At 40.7% G+C, this 22,620-nt stretch overlaps 1 protein-coding gene across 5 annotated transcripts in view; it reads left to right on the plus strand.

The window, feature by feature from the left end:
* The window catches only part of LOC117318987 (potassium channel subfamily T member 2-like), a 203,242-nt gene that overhangs the window by 126,546 nt on the left and 54,076 nt on the right, over positions 1 to 22,620 (plus strand). For all 5 annotated transcript variants that reach the window (XM_033873919.1, XM_033873916.1, XM_033873903.1 and 2 more), the window contains 9 exons: positions 854 to 928; positions 1,073 to 1,159; positions 8,401 to 8,495; positions 8,796 to 8,979; positions 9,163 to 9,327; positions 18,082 to 18,218; positions 18,551 to 18,614; positions 19,848 to 19,956; positions 20,273 to 20,381. In XM_033873919.1, coding sequence (XP_033729810.1) covers positions 854 to 928; positions 1,073 to 1,159; positions 8,401 to 8,495; positions 8,796 to 8,979; positions 9,163 to 9,327; positions 18,082 to 18,218; positions 18,551 to 18,614; positions 19,848 to 19,956; positions 20,273 to 20,381 — 1,025 coding nt within the window. The remainder of the gene's footprint in view (positions 1 to 853; positions 929 to 1,072; positions 1,160 to 8,400; positions 8,496 to 8,795; positions 8,980 to 9,162; positions 9,328 to 18,081; positions 18,219 to 18,550; positions 18,615 to 19,847; positions 19,957 to 20,272; positions 20,382 to 22,620) is intronic.

A 22,620-nucleotide genomic window follows, 5' to 3' on the forward strand; every position in this document is an offset into this window, starting at 1 on the left:
CAAACAGATGAACAAGGCTTTGTTAAGTTAGCTTGATTACAACAGATTAACAAGGCTCTGTTAAGTTAGCTTGATTACAACAGATTAACAAGGCTCTGTCAAGTTAGCTTGATTACAACAGATTAACAAGGCTCTGTTAAGTTAGCTTGATTACAACAGATTAACAAGGCTTTGTTAAGTTAGCTTGATTACAACAGATTAACAAGGCTCTGTTAAGTTAGCTTGATTACAACAGATTAACAAGGCTCTGTTAAGTTAGCTTGATTACAACAGATGAACAAGGCCTTGTTAAGTTCACTTGATTACAACAGATTAACAAGGCTCTGTTAAGTTAGCTTGATTACAACAGATTAACAAGGCTCTGTTAATTAGCTTGATTACAACAGATTAATAAGGCTCTGTTAAGTTAGCTTGATTGCAAACAGATGAACAAGGCTTTGTTAAGTTAGCTTGATTACAACAGATTAACAAGGCTCTGTTAAGTTAGCTTGATTACAACAGATTAACAAGGCTCTGTTAAGTTAGCTTGATTACAACAGATTAACAAGGCTTTGTTAAGTTAGCTTGATTACAACAGATTAACAAGGCTCTGTTAAGTTAGCTTGATTACAACAGATGAACAAGGCTCTGTTGTGAGCTTAATAACAAACATTTATTAACAAAGATTTGTTAAATTAGCTTGGTAACAAACAGACTAGCAAGGCGCTGTTTAGTTGGCTTGATAATAACAAATTAGCAAGGCTTTGTTAAGTAAGCTTGAAAACAAACAGATTAACAAGGGGCTTGATTACAACAGATTAGAAAGGCTCTGTTTAATTAGCTTGGTAATAATACTACATTGTTTTACTTTCAGGGAAATATTTTGCAGCAAGTTTTGTCATTGGAGTTCCTGTTAGAGTTAGTAAACACTGTACCATTTGTTGTCACAGTAAGTATATATATCCAAATATAGATATGTGTTTTGTATAATCATTAATGTCTATATTGGTCACACATTATATGCAACATTGCATTACTTTCTTGATACAAATGATTAATTCCCATTGGTATATTTACATTTCTTTTTTTTCAGATTTTTTGGGAGGAGCCCCTTCGTAATTTGTTTATCCCTGTATTCCTGAATTGCTGGTTAGCCAAACTTGCTTTACAAAACATGTTTGTAAGTATAAAGATGGTCCCCCTGTCATTGTGTATACAGATGGTCCCCCTGTCATTGTGTATATAGATGGTCCCCTGTCATTGTGTATACAGATGGTCCCCCTGTTATTGTGTATACAGATGGTCCCCCTGTTATTGTGTATACAGATGGTTCCCCTGTTATTGTGTATACAGATGGTCCCCCTGTTATTGTGTATACAGATGGTTCCCCTGTCATTGTGTATACAGATGGTCCCCCTCTTATTGTGTATACAGATGGTCCCCCTGTTATTGTGTATATAGATGGTTCCCCTGTTATTGTGTATACAGATAGTTCCCCTGTTATTGTGTATACAGATGGTTCCCCTGTTATTGTGTATACAGATGGTCCCCCTGTTATTGTGTATATAGATGGTTCCCCTGTTATTAGCTCACCTGCCCGAAGGGCAAGTGAGCTTATGCCGTGGTGCGGCGTCCGTCGTCCGTCCGTCCGTCCGGCCGTCCGTCCGGCCGGCCGTCTGTCCGGCCGGCCGTCCGGCGTCAACTTTTTCATTTAAACAACTTCTTCTCAATAACCAAGAGGCCCAAGGACTTGATATTGGGCCTGTAGCATGCTGGGGTGAAGGGCTACCAAGTTTGTTCAAATGAATGACCTTGACCTTCATTCAAGGTCACAGGGGTCAAATAGGCTATAATCTTCAAACAACTTCTTCTCAATAACCAAGAGGCCCAGGGACTTGATATTGGGCCTGTAGCATGCTGGGGTGAAGGGCTACCAAGTTTGTTCAAATAAATGACCTTGACCTTCATTCAAGGTCACAGGGGTCAAATAGGCTATAATCTTCAATTGACTTCTTCTCAATAACCAAGAGGCCAAGGGACTTGATATTGGGCCTGTAGCATGCTGGGGTGAAGGGCTACCAAGTTTGTTCAAATAAATGACCTTGACCTTCATTCAAGGTCACAGGGGTCAAATAGGCTATACTCTTCAAACAACTTCTTCTGAATAACCAAGAGGCCCAGGGACTTGATATTGGGCCTGTAGCATGCTGGGGTAAAGGGCTACCAAGTTTGTTCAAATAAATGACCTTGACCTTCATTCAAGGTCACATTGGTCAAATAGGCTATACTCTTCAAACAATTTCTTCTGAATAACCAAGAGGCCCAGGGACTTGATATTGGGCCTGTAGCATGCTGGGGTGAAGGGCTACCAAGTTTGTTCAAATAAATGACCTTGACCTTTATTCAAGGTCACATGGGTCAAATAGGTAATAATCTTCAAACGACTTCTTCTGAATAACCAAGAGCCCCAGGGACTTGATATTATGCCTGTAGTATGCTGGGGTGCAGGGCTACCAAGTTTGTTCAAATAAATGACCTTGACCTTTATTCAAGGTCACATGGGTCAAATAGGTAATAATCTTCAAACGACTTCTTCTGAATAACCAAGAGGCCCAGGGACTTGATATTTTGCCTGTAGTATGCTGGGGTGCAGGGCTACCAAGTTTGTTCAAATAAATGACCTTGACCTTCATTCAAGGTCACATGAGTCAAATAGGTTATAATCTTCAAACAACTTCTTCTCAATAACCAAGAGGCTCAGGGACTTGATATTGGGCCTGTAGCATGCTGGGGGAAAGGGCAATCAGGTTTGTTCAAATAAATGACCTTGACCTTCATTCAAGGTCACATGGGTCAAATATACTGTTATCTTCAAACAACTTCTTCTCAATAACCAAGAGGCCCAGGGACTTGATATTGGGCCTGTAGCATGCTGGGATGGAGGGCTACCAAGTTTGTTCAAATAAATGACCTTGACCTTCATTCAAGGTCACAGGGGTCAAATAGAATATAATCTTCAAACAACTTCTTCTCAATAACCAAGAGGCCCAGGGACTTGATATTGGGCCTGTAGCATGCTGGGATGAAGGGCTACCAAGTTTGTTCAAATAAATGACGTTGACCTTCATCCAAGGTCACAGGGGTCAAATAGGCTATAATCTTCAAACAACTTCTTCTCAATAGCCAAGAGGCTCAGGGACTTGATATTGGGCCTGTAGCATGCTGGGATGAAGGGCTACCAAGTTTGTTCAAATAAATGACCTTAACCTTCATTCAAGGTCACAGGGGTCAAATAGGCTATAATCTTCAAACAATTTCTTCTCAATAACCAAGAGGCCCAGGGACTTGATATTGGGCCTGTAGCATGCTGGGATGAAGGACTACCAAGTTTGTTCAAATAGATGACTTTGACCTTCATTCAAGGTCACAGGGGTCAAATAGGCTATAATCTTCAAATCACTTCTTCTCAATAACCAAGAGGCCAAGGGACTTGATATTTGGCCTGTTTGTAGCATGCTCAGAGCTAAGAGTCACCAAGATCCGATCTTAGGCCAATAGAATGCTGGAATGAAGGACTAGAAAATATATTGACATGAATAAACCTAGCTTACTCTGATATTTGAATAAAGTTGTTATCTGAATCAGCATAGTATCTGTAGAAATGACCTCAATCAACTGTAAATTTGCTGTAGAGCCAGGTGAGCGATACAGGCCCATTGGGCCTCTTGTTGTGTATACAGATGGTCCCCCTGTTATTGTGTATACAGATGGTCCCCCTGTTATTGTGTATACAGATGGTCCCCCTGTTGTTGTGTATATAGATGGTTCCCCTGTTATTGTGTATACAGATAGTTCCCCTGTTATTGTGTATACAGATGGTTCCCCTGTTATTGTGTATACAGATGGTCCCCCTGTTATTATGTATACAGATGGTCCCCCTGTTATTATGTATACAGATGGTTCCCCTGTTATTGTGTATACAGATGGTTCCCCTGTTATTGTGTATACAGATGGTTCCCCTGTTATTATGTATACAGATGGTTCCCCTGTTATTGTGTATACAGATGGTCCCCCTGTTATTGTGTATACAGATGGTCCCCCTGTTATTGTGTATACAGATGGTCCCCCTGTTATTGTGTATACAGATGGTCCCCCTGTTGTTGTGTATATAGATGGTTCCCCTGTTATTGTGTATACAGATAGTTCCCCTGTTATTGTGTATACAGATAGTTCCCCTGTTATTGTGTATACAGATGGTTCCCCTGTTATTGTGTATACAGATGGTCCCCCTGTTATTATGTATACAGATGGTCCCCCTGTTATTATGTATATAGATGGTTCCCCTGTTATTATGTATATAGATGGTTCCCCTGTTATTATGTATACAGATGGTTCCCCTGTTATTGTGTATACAGATGGTCCCCCTGTTATTGTGTATATAGATGCCCCCCCCCCTGTTATTATGTATACAGATGGTTCCCCTGTCATTGTGTATACAGATGGTCCCCCTGTTATTGTGTATACAGATGGTCCCCCTGTTATTGTGTATATAGATGGTTCCCCTGTTATTGTGTATACAGATAGTTCCCCTGTTATTGTGTATACAGATGGTTCCCCTGTTATTGTGTATACAGATGGTCCCCCTGTTATTGTGTATATAGATGGTTCCCCTGTTATTGTGTATACAGATGGTCCCCCTGTTATTGTGTATACAGATGGTCCCCCTGTTATTGTGTATACAGATGGTCCCCCTGTTATTGTGTATATAGATGGTCCCCCTGTTATTGTGTATATAGATGGTCCCCCTGTTATTGTGTATACAGATGGTCCCCCTGTTATTGTGTATACAGATGGTCCCCCTGTTGTTGTGTATATAGATGGTTCCCCTGTTATTGTGTATACAGATAGTTCCCCTGTTATTGTGTATACAGATGGTTCCCCTGTTATTGTGTATACAGATGGTCCCCCTGTTATTATGTATACAGATGGTCCCCCTGTTATTATGTATACAGATGGTTCCCCTGTTATTGTGTATACAGATGGTTCCCCTGTTATTGTGTATACAGATGGTTCCCCTGTTATTATGTATACAGATGGTTCCCCTGTTATTGTGTATACAGATGGTCCCCCTGTTATTATGTATACAGATGGTCCCCCTGTTATTATGTATACAGATGGTTCCCCTGTTATTATGTATACAGATGGTTCCCCTGTTATTGTGTATACAGATGGTCCCCCTGTTATTGTGTATATAGATGGTTCCCCTGTTATTGTGTATACAGATGGTCCCCCTGTTATTGTGTATACAGATGGTCCCCCTGTTATTGTGTATACAGATGGTCCCCCTATTATTGTGTATACAGATGGTCCCCCTGTTATTGTGTATACAGATGGTCCCCCTGTTGTTGTGTATATAGATGGTTCCCCTGTTATTGTGTATACAGATAGTTCCCCTGTTATTGTGTATACAGATGGTTCCCCTGTTATTGTGTATACAGATGGTCCCCCTGTTATTATGTATACAGATGGTCCCCCTGTTATTATGTATATAGATGGTTCCCCTGTTATTATGTATATAGATGGTTCCCCTGTTATTATGTATACAGATGGTTCCCCTGTTATTGTGTATACAGATGGTCCCCCTGTTATTGTGTATATAGATGCCCCCCCCCTGTTATTATGTATACAGATGGTTCCCCTGTCATTGTGTATACAGATGGTTCCCCTGTTATTGTGTATACAGATGGTCCCCCTGTTATTGTGTATACAGATGGTCCCCCTGTTATTGTGTATACAGATGATCCCCCTGTTATTGTGTATACAGATGGTTCCCGTTATTGTGTATACAGATGGTTCCCCTGTTATTGTGTATATAGATGGTCCCCCTGTCATTGTGTATATAGATGGTCCCCCTGTTATTGTGTTTACAGATGGTCTCCCTGTTATTGTGTATACAGATGGTCCCCCTGTTATTGTGTATACAGATGGTCCCCCTGTTATTGTGTATACAGATGGTCCCCCTGTTATTGTGTATACAGATGGTCCCCCTGTTATTGTGTATACAGATGGTCCCCCTGTTATTGTGTATACAGATGGTTCCCCTGTTATTGTGTATACAGATAGTCCCCCTGTTATTGTGTATACAGATGGTCCCCCTGTTATTGTGTATATAGATGGTTCCCCTGTTATTGTGTATACAGATGGTCCCCATGTTATTGTGTATACAGATGGTCCCCCTATTGTTGTGTATATAGATGGTTCCCCTGTTATTGTGTATACAGATAGTTCCCCTGTTATTGTGTATACAGATGGTCCCCTGTTATTGTGTATACAGATGGTCCCCCTGTTATTATGTATACAGATGGTCCCCCTGTTATTGTGTATACAGATGGTCCCCCTGTTATTGTGTATATAGATGGTCCCCCTGTTATTGTGTATACAGATGGTCCCCTGTTATTGTGTATACAGATGGTCCCCCCTGTTATTGTGTATATAGATGGTCCCCCTGTTATTGTGTATACAGATGGTCCCCCTGTTATTGTGTATACAGATGGTCCCCCTGTTATTGTGTATACAGATGGTCCCCCTGTTATTGTGTATATAGATAGTCCCCCTGTTATTGTGTATACAGATGGTCCCCCTGTTATTGTGTATATAGATGGTCCCCCTGTTATTGTGTTTACAGATGGTCCCCATGTTATTGTGTATACAGATGGTCCCCCTGTTATTGTGTATACAGATGGTCCCCCTGTTATTGTGTATACAGATGGTCCCCCTGTTATTGTGTATATAGATGGTCCCCCTGTTATTGTGTATACAGATGGTCCCCCTGTTATTGTGTATACAGATGGTCCCCCTGTTATTGTGTATACAGATGGTCCCCCTGTTATTGTGTATACAGATAGTCCCCCTGTTATTGTGTATACAGATGGTCCCCCTGTTATTAAGTATACAGATGATCCCTGTGTTACGAGGAATGATTGATATGTTGTGAGCCTCGTATTGAAGGAGGTACTCAAGGGTCTTCTTTTTAAGTCCTACTATTCTCTGTCTATATAGGGCCATGTACCCAAGGACTGGTCTTATTTGGTTAATTTGTATCGACGAGGTAGCACACTAAAGTAAACAAGACAAGCAGCTTTTGCAAAATGGACAAAATTAGTGAAAGAGCAGTGATCCTATTTTTGCATAAAAAAGGTTTAAAACCTAATATCCATAATGATATGGTATCAACACTAGGTAAAAATGCCCTTTTATATATTGCTACAGTGAAAAAGTGGGTGGTGGAATTTCAGTGCAGCTGACAGAGCCTTGAGGATGACCCGTCCTGGAAGGCCTGTCAATGTTTCAACCCCAGAAATGGTCAATAAAGTCAATGATATTGTTATGACTGACAGACGAGTCACAGAAAGATATATAGCCAGTAGAGTTAGCATTTCACAGGAAAGAGTACATTCCATTCTGACGAGGATCTTGCAATGAGAAAGTTTTTGGCCCGATGGGTACCAAGACTTCTGACAGTTGATCAGAAGCATACCAGGCGCACATTATTGCATGCTAATCTTAACCTTTTTGAGGAAGATCCTGCCAACTTTCTTCAAATATTTGTCACTACGGATGAAACATGGGTCCATCATTTTACCCCAGAGGCCAAACAACAATCGAAACAATGGAAGCTCCCCGGCTCTCCCCTGCCGAAGAAGGCAAATACTAGTTGTTTCAATGGTTAGTTTTCTGGGATACAGATGGTATTCTGCTGATAGATTATCTCCAAAAGGGACAAACAATCCATTGCACATACTATACTTCACTTCTGAGGCAGTTACAGAAAAATATTGAACTTAAGCGCCGCGGAATGCTCACTAAAGGTGTGTTATTCCATCAGGACAATACTCCTGTTCACATGTCTGTCTTTGGCATGGCTGCCATTCACGATTGTGGCTTTAAATTGATTGAGCATCCGCCTTATTCACCTGATCTCACTCCATTAGACTTTCGTCTATTTCCAAAACTGAAAATAGCTATTTCAGGCACTCATGCACTCTCAGTCCGATGATGACATCATACATGGATTAGATGACTTTCTGAACAGCCAAGAAAAGGAGTCATATATAAGTGGCATTGAGGCCCTTAAACACCACTGGCAAAATGTATAGATACTGAAGGGGATTATTTCGAAAAATAATACAATATGTCTGGCAAAATTCAAATCCTTCAATATGAGGCTCAAAACATATCAATCATACATACAGCTGTCCCTCGTATGTTGTATACAGATGGTCCCCTTGCTATTGTGGGCTTCTTTCTATGGTTAGATATGCAAAGAAAATATTTCAGACAGATTAAATGACTGAAACACCAGTGTTAGACCATGCTGACGTTATATGTGTGACATACATCAGCACTTTGTTGTTATTTCAGAATGATTTACACCGAGTGATGATGAAATCCCAATCAGCCCTTGCTCAACAACTCATGATTCTGTGTGCTACTGTATTGTGCCTTGTGTTTACCAGGTAATTAGTACACTAAATCTATATATGATTTGACTATGTATAGAAAGTAAACAAACTGAACCCTTTTTATTGTTTATGTAAATTGAGCTTTCTTATTGCCTTTGTATAAAAGACAAACTGATGATTTTGATTGGTCTGTATATATTAATTATATAAACTAAGTTTTGCGATGGGTTGTGTAGATAAAATAAACTGATTGGTTGTATATGAATTAAACTGATTGGTTGTATATGAAGTATTGAGCTTTGTGATTGGTTGTATAAAATCTTTTAACTACACAAACTGTCTGATTGGTTTCAGTGTTTGTGGTATACAACATCTACAGAGGGGAGGTAACCAACAATTTGGATTGTTTGAGTCCTGTTGGTTTTCTGTGGTCACCTTCTCTACTGTAGGCTATGGAGATATATGCCCTGACATCTGGATATCTCAGTTCTTTATGATATGCATGATTGGGGCTGCCCTTATTGTCTTGCCCACACAGGTATTTATGACATGTTGATAAAAAAACCACCTTATTGTTCAAATTTTGAAATCATTGTGGAGTAATAAAAATTGTGTTTAATGTAGAAGTCTGTTGTCAAAACATATTTAAAATCTATCAAATTAACATTTAAATTAAGCAACATTGAATATTTTAATGACTTTACTCTCTATTCCTCAAAAGTTTGAACAGTTAGCCTTTTTCTGGATGGAACGGCAGAAACAAGGTGGGGCCTACAGCAGCCACCGTGCCCAGACAGAGAAACATGTTGTTGTGTGTACCACCACTCTCCAGGCTGACACCATAATGGACTTCCTCAATGAATTTTATGCCCACCCTAAATTACAGGTAAGTCAACCTTAAATTATAGGTAAATCAGTCCTAGATTACTAGTAAGACAACCCTAATTTACAGGTAAATCAGTCCTAGATTACTAATAAGACAACCCTAATTTATAGGTAGATCAGTCCTAGATTACTAATAAGACAACCCTAATTTATAGGTAAATCAGTCCAGGGTTACTAATAAGACAACCTAATTTACAGGTAAATCAGTCCTAGATTACTAATAAGACAACCCTAATCCATAGGTAAATCAGTCCTACGATTACCAGTTAGACAACCCTAATCCATAGGTAAATCAGTCCTAGATTACTAATAAGACAACCCTAATCCATAGGTAAATCAGTCCTAGATTACTAGTAAGACAACCCTAATCCATAGGTAAATCAGTCCTAGATTACCAGTTAGACAACCCTAATTTAAAGGTAAATCAGTCCTAGATTACTAATAAGACAACCCTTATTTACAGGTAAATCAGTCCTAGATTACTAGTTAGACAGCCCTAATTTAAAGGTAAATCAGTCTTAGATTACTAGTAAGACAACCCAAATTTATGTCCAAAATACAATTAGGTTAGTAATTAAATACAGGTTACTAAATCCCGATTTAAAGGTAATTAAAATGTTCATACATTAGCTGGTACTGAATACCTCTTACTCATGACAGTCCATTTTGCTAAACATACCTTGTGTTGGGCCATGACTTGTGTAAGGTTCTGTCTCTTGCTGACCATACCTTGTGTTGTGCCATGCCTTGTTTAATGTTCTGTCTTTTGCTGACCATGCCTTGTGTTGGGCCGACCCTTGTGTAAGGTTCTGTCTCTTGCTGACCATACCTTGTGTTGGACCATACCTCTGTTAATGTTCTGACTCTTGCTGACCATACCTTGTGTTGTGCCATGCCTTGTGTAAGGTTCTGTGTCTTGCTGACCATACCTTGTGTTGGGCCATGCCTTGTGTAAGGTTCTGACTGTTGCTGACCATACCTTGTTAGCTCACCTGCCCGAAGGGCAAGTGAGCTTATGCCGTGGCGCGGCGTCCGTCGTCCGTCCGTCGTCCGTCCGGCCGTCCGGCCGTCCGGCCGTCTGGCCGTCCGTCCGGCGTCAACTTTCCATTCAAGCAACTTCTTCTCAATAACCAAAAGGCCTAGAGACCTAATATTGGGCCTGTAGCATGCTGGGGTGAAGGGCTACCAAGTTTGTTCAAATGAATGACCTTGACCTTCATTCAAGGTCACAGGAGTCAAAAAGGCTAAAATCTTCAAACGACTTCTTCTCAACAACCAACAGTCCCAGGGAGTTGATATTGGGTCTGTAGCATGCTGGGGTAAAGGGCTACCAAGTTTGTTCAAATGAATGACCTTGACTTTCATTCAAGGTCACAGGAGTCAAAAAGGCTAAAAAAAAATTAGACGACTTCTTCTAAATAGCCAAAAGACCCAGGGACTTGATATTGGGTCTGTAGCATGCTGGGGTGAAGGGCTACCAAGTTTGTTCAAATGAATGACCTTGACCTTCATTCAAGGTCACAGGAGTCAAAAAGGCTAAAATCTTTAAACGACTTCTTCTCAATAACCAAGAGTCCCAGGGACTTGATATTGGGTCTGTAGCATGCTGGGGTGAAGGGCTACCAAGTTTGTTCAAATGAATGACCTTGACTTTCATTCAAGGTCACAGGAGTCAAAAAGGCTAAAATCTTTAAACGACTTCTTCTCAATAACCAAGAGTCCCAGGGAGTTGATATTGGGTCTGTAGCATGCTCGGGTGAAGGGCTACCAAGTTTGTTCAAATGAATGACCTTGACTTTCATTCAAGGTCACAGGGGTCAAAAAGGCTAAAATCTTTAAACGACTTCTTCCCAATAACCAAGAGTCCCAGGGAGTTGATATTGGGTCTGTAGCATGCTGGGGTGAAGGGCTACCAAGTTTGTTCAAATGAATGACCTTGACCGTCATTCAAGGTCACAGGAGTCAAAAAGGCTAAAATCTTTAAACGACTTCTTCTCAATAACCAAGAGTCCCAGAGGCCTAATATTTGGCCTGTAGCATGCTGGGGTGAAGGGCTCCCAAGTTTGTTCAAATGAATGACCTTGACTTTCATTCAAGGTCACAGGAGTCAAAAAGGCTAAAATCTTTAAACGACTTCTTCTCAATAACCAAGAGTCTCAGGGAGTTGATATTGGGTCTGTAGCATGCTGCGGTAAAGGGCTACCAATTTTGTTCAAATGAATGACCTTGACCTTCATTCAAGGTCAAAGGGGTCAAAAAGGCTAAAATCTTTAAACAACTTCTTCTCAATAACCAAGAGTCCCAGGGAGTTGATATTGGGTCTGTAGCATGCTGGGGTGAAGGGCTACCAAGTTTGTTCAAATGAATGACCTTGACTTTCATTCAAGGTCACAGGAGTCAAAAAGGCTAAAATCTTTAAACGACTTCTTCTCAATAACCAAGAGTCCCAGAGGCCTAATATTTGGCCTGTAGCATGCTGGGGTGAAGGGCTCCCAAGTTTGTTCAAATGAATGACCTTGACTTTCATTCAAGGTCACAGGAGTCAAAAAGGCTAAAATCTTTAAACGACTTCTTCTCAATAACCAAGAGTCTCAGGGAGTTGATATTGGGTCTGTAGCATGCTGCGGTAAAGGGCTACCAATTTTGTTCAAATGAATGACCTTGACCTTCATTCAAGGTCACAGGGGTCATAAAGGCTAAAATCTTTAAACAACTTCTTCTCAATAACCAAGAGTCCCAGGGAGTTGATATTGGGTCTGTAGCATGCTGGGGTGAAGGGCTACCAAGTTTGTTCAAATGAATGACCTTGATTTCATTCAAGGTCACAGGAGTCAAAAAGGCTAAAATCTTTAAACGACTTCTTCTCAATAACCAAGAGTCCCAGAGACCTAATATTTGGCCTGTAGCATGCTGGGGTGAAGGGCTACCAAGTTTGTTCAAATGAATGACCTTGACCTTCATTCAAGGTCACAGGGGTCAAAAAGGCTAAAATCTTCAAACGACTTCTTCTCAATAACCAACAGTCCCAGGGAGTTGATATTGGGTCTGTAGCATGCTGGGATGAAGGGATACCTAGTTTGTTCAAATGAATGGCCTTGACCTTCATTCAAGGTCACAGGGGCCAAAAAGGCTAAAATCTTTAACGACTTCTTCTCGATAACCAACAGTCCCAGAGACCTAATATTTGGCCTGTAGCATGCTGGGGTGAAGGGCTACCAAGTTTGTTCAAATGAATGACCTTGACGTTCATTCAAGGTCACAGGAGTCAAAAAGGCTAAAATCTTTAAACGACTTCTTCTCAATAACCAAGAGTCCCAGAGAGTTGATATTGGGTCTGTAGCATGCTGGGGTAAAGGGCTACCAAGTTTGTTCAAATGAATGACCTTGACCTTCATTCAAGGTCACAGGGGTCAAAAAGGCTAAAATCTTTAAACAACTTCTTCTCAATAACCAAGAGTCCCAGGGAGTTGATATTGGGTCTGTAGCATGCTGGGGTGAAGGGCTACCAAGTTTGTTCAAATGAATGACCTTGACCTTCATTCAAGGTCACGTCGATCAAGTATGCTTAAATCTTTAAATGACTTTTAGTGAAAAGCCAAAGTGCAGAGAGACATTATATTGGTCCTGTAGCATGCTTTCAAATAACTGCAGGATCCATATATGAAAAGATCACTGCATTGCAGGTGAGCGATTTGGGCCCATTGGGCCCTTGTGTTGTGCCATGCCTTGTGTAAGGTTCTGTGTCTTGCTGACCATACCTTGTGTTGGGCCATGCCTTGTTCAATGTTCTGTGTTTTGCTGACCATACCTTGTGTTGGGCCATGCCTTGTGTAAGATTCTGTGCCTTGCTGACCATACCTTGTGTTTCCATACCTTGTGTAAGATTCTGTGCCTTGCTGACCATACCTTGTGTTGGGCCATGCCTTGTTTAATGTTCTGTCTCTTGCTGACAATACCTTGAATTATGTACATGTAATTTTTGATCGCCCTTCATAACCAGCATTTGTAAGATACTGGGCCTCTTGCTGACAAATTGTCTCTTGCTGACCATACCTTGTGTTGGGCCATGCCTTGTGTAAGGTTCTGTCTCTTGCTGACCATACCTTGTGTTGGGCCATGTCTTATTTAATGTTCTGTCTTTTGCTGACCATACCTTGCGTTGTGCCATGCCTTGTGTAAGGTTCTGTCTCTTGCTGACCATACCTTGTGTTGGGCCATACATTGTGTTGGGTCATGTCTTGTTTAATGTTCTGTCTCTTGCTGACCATACCTTGTGTTGGGCCATACATTGTGTTGGGTCATGTCTTGTTTAATGTTCTATCTCTTGCTGACCATACCTTGTGTTGGGCCATGTCTTGTGGTAGGTTCTGTCTCTTGCTGACCATACTTTGTGTTTGATTATTCTGTACCTGTAATTTTTGAACCAGCATTTGTAAGATACTGTCTGATATCACTTCACAAATTACAGTTGATTCGTTAGGTCACCTGATCTGAAGGTGGTCAACTAGTTCTGAACGACTCGATGGATTTTGATCAAATTTAATCTAGGGCATTATTCAGCAAAGGATATCCATTGTTGTTTAAACAAAATGTATGTTTCCCCTGGAGGAAATATAGCATTTTTTTAAAATCCTTATTTATCCTTATTAGAATGACAGTGGTCCACATTTGGCTTGAACAATTGTTGGGAGAAGCAGCCCAAAAAGTAGGAAAATGTTAACTTAAAGTAATTATTTGATAGGATCTTAATAAATGAGAGTATCTTGTTATGACTACCGAATTATCCTGGTGATATTGATGATATTTCATCTACAAAATACATGCTTGTCAAAAAAATTGTATGTGTTTTAATCAATACCCGTTGACTGAAAGTCACCTACAAGATAATGGTCTTTTCCCAAGAGACAGCAACCTTATATAATGTCTTTTACTTTAGCTTGAAGTCACAAATTACTGTCAAGCAACAAGTGACACCTGCTCATCAATTTTATTTCATGAGCTTTAATCAAGAAGAAATTGTAGTTTTCAGTGTCCAATTAAAGTACATCAGAAGGTGTATCTATTACAATTTATTCTTAATGAGATCAGTCTGTGAAACAAGCTTCTGGCAGACCGCCAGTACCGAACCAGATCATCTACAGATCACAAGTACCCATTCATCAGGTCTCTTTAAACTAAGAAATTTATCATCATCAAGAAATGTAAAGATTAAATAAGTCTATATATATGTATTTGATTTGCAAATCAACTTTGATCTAAAGCTAGGTTCACCCCCGATTTATTACCTGTGATGAGACATTCATGTCTAGATCCACTAGCTATAACCAATTAGCTGTGCCGATACATTCAAGCCTTATATAATTATCCCCCCAGCTTTTATCTGTGTTGATGCCTATCTACAAGCTAACTCGACCACCTATCACCTGTCACGAGGCCTACAAGCCTAACTCAACCACCTATCACCTGTCACGAGGCCTACAAGCCTAGCTCCACCAATCACCTGTCATGAGGCCTACAAGTCTAGCTCCACCACTCATCACCTGACATGAGGCCTACAAGCCTAGCTCCACCAATCACCTGACATGAGGCCTTCAAGCCTAGCTCCACCACCTATCGCCTGTCATGAGGCCTACAAACCTAGCTCAACCACCTATCACCTGTCATGAGACCTAGAACCCTAGTTCCACAACCTATCACCTGACATGAGGCCTCCACAACCGATCACCTGACATGTGACCTATCCTACAACTTAGTACAAGTCTAGCTCCACCATTTATCACATATTAAGAGGCCTACAAGCTTAACTCCATCACCAATTACCTGTTATTAGGCCAACAAGTCTAATTCCACAACCTATCACCTGTCATGAGACCTACAAACCTATAGCTCCACCACCTATTACATTGTACCTGTAACAAGGCCTACAGGCCTAGGTCCACCACCTATTACCTATAACGAGACCTACAGGCCTAGGTCCACCACCTATTACCTGTAACGAGGCCTACAGGCCTTGGTCCACCATCTTTTACCTGTAATGAGATCAACAAGCCTAAGGTCTACCACCTATTACTTGTGTTGAGGCTATATCCTGTCTTTGTATTGATCAGACAAGACCTATTAGCATTAGCCCCTCTCGTCAGTTGATCTGTTTACGCCAGTATTCACTTTCAGTGATAGCTGTAGAAATTCAGTAATATGCCATGTTCTCTGATGAATCCTCTTAACCTGAGAGAAACTTGTAATGCAAATTTAGCATGTTCTGTTTGTGTGTGTTGGTGTCTGTTTTGTTGTCCACACTTTTCTCAGCCATGCTTCATGATATGTGTTGGTGAAGGTTAGCATGTACCTTAAGTATGAGTAGCTATAGATCAAGTTTAAGATCGAGTTTCCAGGTTTTTGGGTCACACTCAAGGTCACTGTTTTAAGTGGGGGCCAGTAGGAGACAGCAATACCCACCATGCTTGTTGTTCATAATTTCAAAACTCCAATCAGTACTACAGAAAGAAGAGCCTAGAATATGGTATAGACAATAGTTTGGTATAGACAATAGTTTGGTATAGACAATAGTTTGGTAGGAGGATGTTCTTCATGTTGAAATTTTCTAAGGAAGATTTTAAGCATTCACAATTTCTGCCCTGGAAATTCTAAGAAGTTGGCAAGTTTAAGTTTGGCCTTGAAGTATATGACTATTACAATTTGTTTATTCCAATAACGCTTCATTGTTAGTAGGTCAAATAAAAAGTGAGTAAGCATTAGGAATTTCACAATCATTAGTTAAAAAATATGAAAAAAATATTGACTTTTTGTCAATATCTCAGCATGAATTAAGGAGTATTAGCCCAAAATTTTATGAAAGATTTTGCGACACAATTATGGGAAAAAAACCTTTACTGATAAAGAATTGTCTATTTATTGAGGGTACACAGCTAATCATGATATTTAAGAAAAATTGGACTCTCAGGTTCGGAGAGTCTGCTTATTACAAGTAAGACAATAAGGAGGATATTTCTTTAGAGTTGGTCATGTGGAAATTCATCAGGTCCATGTTCTGTTTAGAAACAATATTCTTTAGAACTATTTTTTTCAAGTATATGTATATTAAGATCCTTGAAATTAGAGAGCATATGAAACATTGGTGTTCAAATATGAGGTATGACACATTGGTGGTTAGATATCAGGTATGAACAATACTGGTCAGATATCAGGTATGAACAATGGTGGTCAGATATCAGGTATGAACAATGGTGGTCAGATATCAGGTATGAACAATACTGGTCAGATATCAGGTATGAACAATGGTGGTCAGATATCAGGTATGAACAATGGTGGTCAGATATCAGGTATGAACAATACTGGTCAGATATCAGGTATGAACAATGGTGGTCAGATATCAGGTATGAACAATGGTGGTCAGATATCAGGTATGAACAATGGTGGTCAGATATCAGGTATGAACAATGGTGGTCAGATATCAGGTACATGTATGAACAATGGTGGTCAGATATCAGGTATGAACAATGGTGGTCAGATATCAGGTATGAACAATGGTGGTCAGATATCAGGTATGAACAATGGTGGTCAGATATCAGGTATGAAATGTAGGTACATGTAGATATATTAGTAAGAGTGTGAACATATGGAAAGCCATGCACATGTTGATGTCACATTAGATTATACAAGTTGTTGGAATGATGAGGATTTGAAGGTCATTATGACTTTATATACTCATTACACAAAAGTGACAGAGCGGGTAATTCTTTTTTAAACAAGATCAATTCAAGTGCTCAATTTTCCTATTGATAGACACCGTATGATTATGAGCTTTTTATTAACTAATCATGACCAGAAAGTTGATAACATGACACCATTATTTGGTGGATTTTTTAACTTTGTAAATACACAAAGCTTTCTGTACTTTAAACATGATGCAATTTTTCAGTTGGGTAAGTTAATTTTTTGTTTGCTGACAGAAGCGTTTGATTTCAAACTGATTGTAAACCAGAACTGCATGGTAAAATGCGTTATTCACAGATGGGTAATCTATATTGATTTTCACACTGTAACAATACATGGCAAATGAACAGACACACAATGAAAAGAATCGAATTCCCAGTGCACCAACAGCACAACAATAGCGTAATGGATGTATTGTTGGAACATTTTTTGCAAGATACAAACATACCAATGTCAGACATCAAGTCCTGATGATCACAACACATTGATGTCAGACATCAAGTCCTGATGATCACAACACATTGATGTCTGACATCAAGTCATGATGATCACAACACATTGATGTCAGACATCAAGTCCACATGATCACAACACATCGATGTCAGACATCAAATCCTGATGATCACAACACATTGATGTCAGACATCAAGTCCTGATGATCGCAACACATTGATGTCAGACATCAAGTCCTGATGATCACAACACATTGACCTCAGACATCAAATCCTGATGATCACAACACATTGATGTCAGACATCAAATCCTGATGATCACAACACATTGATGTAAGACATCAAATCCTGATGATCACAACACATTGATGTAAGACATTGAGTCATGATTATGATTAACTGGGCTTCCTAACATTTTAACTAACTGGGCAACCTAACATTTAACTAACTTAATTCATTCAATTAAATGGGCTACCTGACATTCGAATTAATGGACCCACCTGCAGCAATCAATCCTGTCCAGTTCATTCACTTAAAAATATTTACCATTCATTGTTTTTATTTTTCAGGATTACTATGTAGTGCTACTATCACCGTGTGAGCTGGACTCCACTATGAAGATGTTACTACAGGTTCCTTTGTGGACCCAGAGGGTCATATATATACAAGGGTCAGCCCTCAAGGACGCTGATCTTACCCGTTGTAGGTAGGTAGTTGTGTTTTATAAGGCTATGTATCTGATGTTTCTAAACAAGAACATTGTCACAATATGAGTATGTAGTTAACATTTTGGTATATATATATTTATATCTACACATGCACCTTGAAACTTCAACAATGTTGATACCTCTCAATCTGTGTTGGACCTCAAATGAAGGAGACAGTAATTTGGAGTTTCTTGTACTTTGAATTGCCAGTGGGTTTCATATTCATAAAAACTTCTCATTCACAGACATTTGTAAAAAGATAAGAAGTTCTTCGCTGTACTATTTGTTATGGTCTTTGTTATGTTAATACATAATTAACCTTCTCTTACAGGATGCAGGATGCACTTGCATGTTTTATCCTGGCAGCCAGGAACCAGAGTGACAGAACAGCTGCTGTAAGTATAAATACAAGCTACAAAGATGACCTTAAGGTATAGCAACAAAGTCACAAAGGAACTGTAGGTATAGCAACCTTCACCAAGGAATTGTAGATATAACAACCCTCACCAAGGTACTGTAGGTATAGCAACCCTCATCAAGGTACTGTAGGTATAGCAATCTTCACCAAGGAACTGTAGGTATAGCAACCTTCACCAAGGAACTGTAGGTATAGCAACCTTCACCAAGGAACTGTAGGTATAGCAACCTTCACCAAGGAACTGTAGATATAACAACCCTCACCAAGGTACTGTAGGTATAACAACCCTCACCAAGGAACTGTAGGTATAGCAACCTTCACCAAGGAACTGTAGGTATAGCAACCTTCACCAAGGTACTGTAGGTATAGCAACCTTCACCAAGGAACTGTAGGTATAGCAACCTTCACCAAGGAACTGTAGGTAAAGCAACCTTCACCAAGGAACTGTAGTATAGCAACCTTCACCAAGGAACTGTAGGTATAGCAACCTTCACCAAGGTACTGTAGGTATAGCAACCTTCACCAAGGAACTGTAGGTATAGCAATCTTCACCAAGGAACTGTAGGTATAGCAATCTTCACCAAGGAACTCTAGGTATAGCAACCTTCACCAAGGAACTGTAGGTATAGCAACCTTCACCAAGGTACTGTAGGTATAGCAATCTTCACCAAGGAACTGTAGGTATAGCAACCTTCACCAAGGAACTCTAGGTATAGCAACCTTCACCAAGGAACTGTAGGTATAGCAATCTTCACCAAGGAACTGTAGGTATAGCAACCTTCACCAAGGTACTGTAGGTATAGCAACCTTCACCAAGGTACTGTAGGTATAGCAATCTTCACCAAGGAACTGTAGGTATAGCAACCTTCACCAAGGTACTGTAGGTGTAACAACAAAGTCATCAAGGAACTCACAAATGAAGTTTATTCAATCTGAAAATCTAGAGGGTTACCCAATATTGGGCACTGTCAACATTAGACCATCACGGCTCTGAAGGGTTCAGCAACTTGCCAAATATAGATTTTGATCCCAATACGGGGCAAGATTACTGTAATCCCTGCAAATATTTTTTGAGAACCAAAATGCAAAATATTGACCACATGAATTTAAATCTCTATACAGTAGCAACCATTATAAATAAAAACCATAGTAAGTTGCCTTGTCACATGTCTTAATCTTCTACATGATTTTATGTTATTTCTGGCTTCAGGACCAGCACACCATACTCAGATCCTGGGCTATCAAGGATTTTGCCCCAGACTGTGCTCAGTATGTACAGATCTTCAGACCAGAAAACAAATTCCATGTCAAATTTGCAGGTAGGTAATGCATATTGTTGTTCGGGCCTAATTTTACTAATACTATTTCTGTATATTGCAGAATATGATTTTAAGATAAAGTTGATTAACAATTTACAAATGAATCTTTAAATTTAACATATTATAAGGTGGAATTCAAAGTTTCCCTCTACAACAAAGACAAAATGTATCTGAGTTCTTAGTTGGTAAGTTTTGTAATTAGATAGATTGATGTATACACTTTGGTGTTACACCATGGCCATCAATATGTTTTGTGAGAAACTGTGGTATTTGTTTAATACATAATAGTCAAGCATATTTTGATTTTTGTCTCCAGAGCATGTAGTGTGTGAAGATGAGTTTAAGTATGCCTTACTTGCCAACAACTGTTTGTGTCCAGCCACTTCCACCCTGGTCACTCTCCTGTTACATACCTCCAGAGGCCAGTAAGTATGTCCACCCTGGTCACTCTCCTGTTATATACCTCCAGAGGCCAGTAAGTATGTCCACCCTGGTCACTCTCCTGTTACATACCTCCAGAGGCCAGTAAGTATGTCCACCCTGGTCACTCTCCTGTTACATACCTCCATAGATAGTAAGTATGTCCACCCTGGTCACTCACCTGTTACATACCTCCATAGATAGTATGTCCACCCTGGTCACTCTCCTGTTACATACCTCCTTAGATAGTAAGTATGTCCACCCTGGTCACTCTCCTGTTACATACCTCCATAGATAGTATGTCCACCCTGGTCACTCTCCTGTTACATACCTCCATAGATAGTATGTCCACCCTGGTCACTCTCCTGTTACATACCTCCAGAGGCCAGTAAGTATGTCCACCCTGGTCACTCTCCTGTTACATACCTCCATAGATATTAAGTATGTCCACCCTGGTCACTCTCCTGTTACATACCTCCATAGATAGTAAGTATGTCCACCCTGGTCACTCTCCTGTTACATACCTCCAGAGGCCAGTAAGTATGTCCACCCTGGTCACTCTCCTGTTACATACCTCCATAGATAGTAAGTATGTCCACCCTGGTCACTCTCCTGTTACATACCTCCATAGATAGTATGTCCACCCTGGTCACTCTCCTGTTACATACCTCCATAGATAGTATGTCCACCCTGGTCACTCTCCTGTTACATACCTCCAGAGGCCAGTAAGTATGTCCACCCCGGTCACTCTCCTGTTACATACCTCCAGAGGCCAGTAAGTATGTCCACCCTGGTCACTCTCCTGTTACATACCTCCAGAGGCCAGTAAGTATGTCCACCCTGGTCACTCTCCTGTTACATACCTCCATAGATAGTATGTCCACCCTGGTCACTCTCCTGGTACATACCTCCATAGATAGTATGTCCACCCTGGTCACTCTCCTGTTACATACCTCCAGAGGCCAGTAAGTATGTCCACCCCGGTCACTCTCCTGTTACATACCTCCAGAAGCCAGTAAGTATGTCCACCCTGGTCACTCTCCTGTTACATACCTCCAGAGGCCAGTAAGTATGTCCACCCCGGTCACTCTCCTGTTATATACCTCCAGAGGCCAGTAAGTATGTCCACCCTGGTCACTCTCCTGTTACATACCTCCATAGATAGTAAGTATGTCCACCCTGGTCACTCTCCTGTTACATACCTCCATATATAGTAAGTATGTCCGCTCTGGTCACTCTCCTGTTATATACCTCCATAGACAGTAAGTATGTCCACCCTGGTCACTCTCCTGTTACATACCTCCATAGATATTAAGTATGTCCACCCTGGTCACTCTCCTGTTACATACCTCCATAGATAGTAAGTATGTCCACCCTGGTCACTCTCCTGTTACATACCTCCAGAGGCCAGTAAGTATGTCCACCCTGGTCACTCTCCTGTTACATACCTCCAGAGGCCAGTAAGTATGTCCACCCTGGTCACTCTCCTGTTACATACCTCCAGAGCCCAGTAAGTATGTCCACCCTGGTCACTCTCCTGTTATATACCTCCAGAGGCCAGTAATTATATAAGTATGTCCACCCTGGTCACTCTCCTGTTATATACCTCCAGAGGCCAGTAAGTATGTCCACCCTGGTCACTCTCCTGGTACATACCTCCAGAGGCCAGTAAGTATGTCCACCCTGGTCACTCTCCTGTTACATACCTCCAGAGGCCAGTAAGTATGTCCACCCTGGTCACTCTCCTGTTACATACCTCCAGAGCCCAGTAAGTATGTCCACCCTGGTCACTCTCCTGTTATATACCTCCAGAGGCCAGTAAGTATGTCCACCCTGGTCACTCTCCTGTTATATACCTCCAGAGGCCAGTAAGTATGTCCACCCTGGTCACTCTCCTGTTATATACCTCCAGAGGCCAGTAAGTATGTCCACCCTGGTCACTCTCCTGTTACATACCTCCATAGATAGTATGTCCACCCTGGTCACTCTCCTGTTACATACCTCCATAGATAGTATGTCCACCCTGGTCACTCTCCTGTTATATACCTCCATAGATAGTAAGTATGTCCGCTCTGGTCACTCTCCTGTTACATACCTCCAGAGGCCAGTAAGTATGTCCACCCTGGTCACTCTCCTGTTACATACCTCCAGAGGCCAGTAAGTATGTCCACCCTGGTCACTCTCCTGTTACATACCTCCAGAGGCCAGTAAGTATGTCCACCCTGGTCACTCTCCTGATACATA

The sequence above is a fragment of the Pecten maximus genome, chromosome 2, assembly GCF_902652985.1.
Source record: "Pecten maximus chromosome 2, xPecMax1.1, whole genome shotgun sequence".
Taxonomy (NCBI): Eukaryota; Metazoa; Mollusca; class Bivalvia; order Pectinida; family Pectinidae; genus Pecten; species Pecten maximus.